The sequence below is a fragment of the Diaphorina citri genome, unplaced genomic scaffold (assembly GCF_000475195.1).
Source record: "Diaphorina citri unplaced genomic scaffold, Diaci psyllid genome assembly version 1.1 scaffold1573, whole genome shotgun sequence".
Lineage (NCBI taxonomy): Eukaryota > Metazoa > Arthropoda > Insecta > Hemiptera > Psyllidae > Diaphorina > Diaphorina citri.
In genome coordinates this window covers 68,478-73,514 of record NW_007378999.1, presented here as the reverse complement: position 1 = coordinate 73,514, position 5,037 = coordinate 68,478, and the positions used below count along the sequence as shown (strand labels likewise).

Genomic DNA, 5,037 nt, shown 5'->3' with positions numbered 1-5,037 from the left:
CCTGGGTTCATGAGTGTTTGTTAACCTCTGAGAACTTGGAGACTGTTCAAGGATTGTCTCCAAGCATTCTCAAAAAATAACATGAGATTGTAGACCTAGGGGTTGGTGAATGGCCTTAAACATCTTGTTATTCTACCTTGAACATCATTATCACACTTCGGCAGGACTTGATTATTGCACAGGTACTTCTTCACATCTTCAACAGTGTCCACCTTGATTTTGTTTGCCTTGTAAAGGATGTCCATAACTGAGGACAGAGTGAACAGGGAGTGCAAAGTGTAGCCCAGCTGTTTGAGATTTGCCCGGCCTCCTTGTTCCCGATCCACAATAGTCAGGACGTCGGTCACCACAATGCCAACAGATTTCAGGTCCTGGAATTTGGTAATATGAACAAATGAATGGCTAAGAGGCAGAGTGGACCAAGTCCAAAAAAAAGCGTTTTGAGATAAATGGAGTCAAAGTTTAGGACTAGTCAAGGTTTAAATAGAGATAACCATTTTGTTTGCCCGGCCTCCTTGTTCCCGATCCACAATAGTCAGGACGTCGGTCACCACAATGCCAACAGATTTCAGGTCCTGGAATTTGGTAACATGAACAAATTTAATAACAATGGTTTACGGTATCACATAGACCTGACATTTAGACCTTTTTAGTCATACTTGTCAGGTCTCCCTGATAGTAAGTGGCTGGCCTAAGGGAAGACCTTTATAAAGACCTGACCAAAAAATTACAATATTATTATGTTAAGGCAGTCTCTTGCTGATCCCTTGTGTGCCGCCTCCATTTTACTTTAGGACTATTGCTCTCAAAAAATTACAAAAAAAAAAGAAAGAGGACAGAGTGAACAGGGAGTGCAAAGTGTAGCCTAGCTGTTTGAGATTTGCCCGGCCTCCTTGTTCCCGATCCACAATAGTCAGGACATCAGTAACCACAATGCCAACAGATTTCAGGTCCTGGAATTTAGTAATATGAACAAAATTTGTTTATTTATTTAATAACAATGGTTTACCTGATAGTGTGTGTGCTCATCAGGTATCACATAGACCTGACATTTAGACCTTTTTAGCCATACTTGTCAGGTCTCCCTGATAGTAAGTGGCTGGCCTAAGGGAAGACCTTTATAAAGACCTGACCAAAATATTACAATATTATTATGTTAAGGCGGTCTCTTGCTGATCCCTTGTGTGCCGCGTCCATTTTAGTTTAGGACTATTGCTCTCAAAAAATTACAAAAAAAAGTACCTACTCACATTAATTGTCTCCAAAATGCTAGATCCACTTGTGACCACATCTTCAATGATGACACACTTGTCACCCTTCTCGTAGACACCCTCAATCAACTTCTTTGTCCCATATGTCTTCACATCTTTGCGTCTAATCAGCATAGGTATATCCACTTGTCACCCTTCTCGTAGACACCCTCAATCAACTTTTTTGTCCCATATGTCTTCACATCTTTGCGTCTAATCAGCATAGGTATATTGTATTTGACACTGACAGCTGTTGCTATTGGTAAAGCTGTGTATGGGACACCACAAACTGTCCGTGCAGAAATCTTGTTAATGTTGAGATAATCGTTGATAATTGTGGAGAGATAATCCTGTGAAATAGAAAAGATCTCAGTAAGTTGTAGCTTGGTCCATGAAATCAGTGCAGCAGACATATTAGCAAATGTGATCTGCACAAGAGCTTTAATTGCAAAAGTATAGCTGTTTGGACATTTGGACTAAGGATTCACTACACATGGTAAATCCATTAAAAGGATCCAAACACTGGATTTTGGATGTCTATGTAATTCAGTAGATCACAGAATGGACTGCACCTTCTTTATATCTTGGCCCATTTCCCAGGAAGTAGACAGGTACTTACCATTAATTTTGGGTATGAAATGATACCCCTCAGGTCAAGGTACACAGGTGTTTTGATGCCCACTTTGGTCACAAAGTCACCAAATTTCAGAGCATCAATATCAAACAGTTGCAGACACAGATGGTTCAACTTCTCTTGAGAGACCGACATTGTAGAAAAATGACAGAACACTTTGAAATAAATGTGTAGAAGACAGTGAAAATGCCTAAAGTTCAACTGAGTTCACAAATTTGCTTGAACCAGTAAGCAAATGAATGGGATTTTAGAATCTACGGTACACAGGTGTTTTGATGCCCACTTTGGTCACAAAGTCACCAAATTTCAGAGCATCAATATCAAACAGTTGCAGACACAGTTGGCTCAACTTCTCTTGAGAGACCGACATTGTAGAAAAATGACGGAACTGACTGACAGAACACTTTGAAATAAATGTGTAGAAGAGGTACACAGGTGTTTTGATGCCCACTTTGGTCACAAAGTCACCAAATTTCAGAGCATCAATATCAAACAGTTGCAGACACAGTTGGCTTAACTTCTCTTGAGAGACCGACATTGTAGAAAAATGACAGAAGTGACGGACAGAACACTTTGAAATAAATGTGTTAAGGTACACAGGTGTTTTGATGCCCACTTTGGTCACAAAGTCACCAAATTTCAGAGCATCAATATCAAACAGTTGCAGACACAGTTGGTTCAACTTCTCTTGAGAGACCGACATTGTAGAAAAATGACAGAACTGACTGACAGAACACTTTGAAATAAATGTGTAGAAGACAGTGAAAATGCCAAAAGTTCAACTGAGGTAAGATAGGTACCATTTGGTAAACAGTATTTTAAGGCTAAAGAAATTGAGAAATCACATTAAAATAAAAGCATTTCCTACTAAATATTAGGTACTTGTTCAGAAGTATCAATGGAAAAGTGGCTACAAAAAGGAGCTGTCACAAATGAGCTGTAACCAGTGTTATTATAGGGTCAGGTTAAACACAAACTAGCTTTCTTTTTCATTGTTGTCTCTTCTGAATAATTACCAGATATTTTTTGCTTGTCTCTCCCACAGACATTCCTGTCCGACTCACAGGTCCGCCATACATTATGCACCACAAGTTTGTCCTCATTGACTCCTCCCTGGTTCTACAGGGTAGCATGAACTGGACTACCCAAGCCTGTTCAGGCAACTACGAAAACGTAGTGATCACTGGTACACCTGGGATTGTGAGTGCTTTCCGAGACCACTTTGATACCCTGTATACTCGGCTGAGTGAGGAGAGACAGAAGCTGATTAAGGAGAGTGAGAAGATAAGTGAGAAATTGAGTGAGAAGGAGAGTTGGGATTGAGTTACCTTCTTGATGGTAAGTGTTTTTTATTTGCTATTACTAAAGTAATACTTAGTACAAATTATGAGAAAGATTTTTTTTTTTTTTTTTTTAAGGTTAAATCATATTTTTCATTTCAATATTAGTTCAAGTTTACCTGATTGATTTTTAAGCAACATGTCTAATATTAGGTATGCTTACACCTATAATTATGCACAAACTATTTAATTATATTGGCTCTCAAGTAGGACTGAAGCATCAATTCCAAACACCTGTTCAGTCCGACTTGAGAACGAGAACTTTTGTTTATAAATACAGGTGTTAGTAATAAAATTATTATTATTCATTTTGCCAATCAGAAATAAGTTGAACTTAGAACTGTGGTCCCAGCTATAGTAATATATGATATTGAAATATTCAAGTTCCTAATTAATATTAAGAAATAGAAGTACAATATTAATTTAACACACATCAGCTCTGTACAGTACAATATATATTTGTAAGTCCAATATTTCTTTATTTTTTATATACAATGCATTCAGGTGATTCATTTTTCAAACTTATTATTCATTATTAATTTTTTTTTATTCATATTTTTTTTTATTTTTATTTTTTGTAGATGGTGCACAAAAAGCCTATACACCAGAAAGTAACCCGTTGAAATATTTGCAATCGAAAAACGAGTACAATTTTTTGTCGATGGTGGGATTCGAACCCGGGACTTTCTGCATGGCAAGCAAGAGCGTTACCACTGGACCAACCGTGCCCCCAAGAGATAGGACAAAAGAACGCCAGTCATTTCGAGAACGAATCTCATGTGTCTAGGTTGGATTCAAACCCTCGACCTAGCGGTTACAACACACTACCCTCCTAGCTGAATAGATTGATACAGTGGATCAGTGATACAAGTACCTACATAATTTTATTTTACCTTCCCGTATATTATTCCACACGATCGTAACATAGTCGTCCCGATCGCTAGCGCTCTGCTGGTGCCGGAACCCGATCGCATGGAGTAGTTCGTGCGCGATCGTGCCGCTCCGTAAACACCCGGGCTGGAGGTTAATGACCTGGCCTCCGTCCTTGCGGCCCACGTGCGACCAACAGCCGGGCTTGTCGCTACGGAGAATGATGAAATCCGCGTCCGACTTGCGGTAAGGCCGAAACTTGATGCAGGTGTGAATGTGGTATTCTTCCATGACGCTTTTGATCTGTTCAACCTCATCGTCAGCTGAGGGTGTAAATAATATTAGTGCTTATTTATACTGCTCGCATAGGACCGAAAAGTCCCTTTACTCCAGAAGTCAAATTCTCAAATTATATTGAGGATAAAATCCCATACCTCGGCTGGGATTGAACCCACGTCCTCCTGGGGACAGGGTATAAAAATCATTTGTCAACACGAAACTTTGGTCCGTTAAGGTCGGTGCAGTGGTTGGTCACTTGGTGGTATTTTTACCGTTTTTACTTTTTTTTTGTGGTTTTCAGCCCTACTGACAACAATTGGAGACCCCCCCCCCAAAATCTTACCTAAATCCCAACTGAAGCAACGATTAACAGACTTTTGACATTCCAACTGAAAGCAAGATTAGCAGTCTTTTGACAGCCATTTTAGCAAATGTCGGGTATACGTATTTTCAACCACTTTTCCTGATAACCGGTTAGACGATATCTGTGAACTATGGGGATAGGGTAAGAAAAGTCGTGTATGTTCACAATATTCTACTTCCAGGAAAGAACTACCCTCCGCGAAATGATTGCTAATCCCCTCCTATCTTAATATGTATATAAATTCCTTTCTGAAAAAATATAGATCTACTTACAAGAAATGATCATCGGTCGATATAATCG

At 39.2% G+C, this 5,037-nt stretch overlaps 3 protein-coding genes across 3 annotated transcripts; 1 reads left to right on the top strand and 2 right to left on the bottom strand.

Moving 5' to 3' along the window:
- Nucleotides 1-136: 136 nt before the first annotated feature.
- Nucleotides 137-2,047, bottom strand: LOC103516457 (uridine 5'-monophosphate synthase; the record flags this gene model as incomplete). Its single annotated transcript, XM_026828850.1, is given in 4 exon segments — nt 137-371; nt 1,251-1,392; nt 1,395-1,600; nt 1,870-2,047. Coding segments are annotated over 4 exon segments (733 nt in total), but the record flags the coding sequence as incomplete, so codon positions are not given.
- An 888-nt stretch (nt 2,048-2,935) lies between these two features.
- Nucleotides 2,936-3,661, top strand: LOC108253318 (mitochondrial cardiolipin hydrolase-like). Its single transcript, XM_017447061.2, has one exon. It carries the CDS (start codon nt 2,965-2,967, stop codon nt 3,205-3,207), a length of 243 nt encoding a protein of 80 aa, XP_017302550.1. The 5' UTR covers nt 2,936-2,964; the 3' UTR covers nt 3,208-3,661.
- On the bottom strand, nt 3,604-4,715 carry LOC113470432 (zinc metalloproteinase nas-4-like). The gene is made up of 2 exons (XM_026828849.1): nt 4,118-4,715; nt 3,604-3,611 (listed from the first exon to the last, which is right to left on the bottom strand). Exons 1-2 carry the CDS (start codon nt 4,383-4,385, stop codon nt 3,604-3,606), a joined length of 276 nt encoding a protein of 91 aa, XP_026684650.1. The 5' UTR covers nt 4,386-4,715.
- Nucleotides 4,716-5,037: the final 322 nt, after the last annotated feature.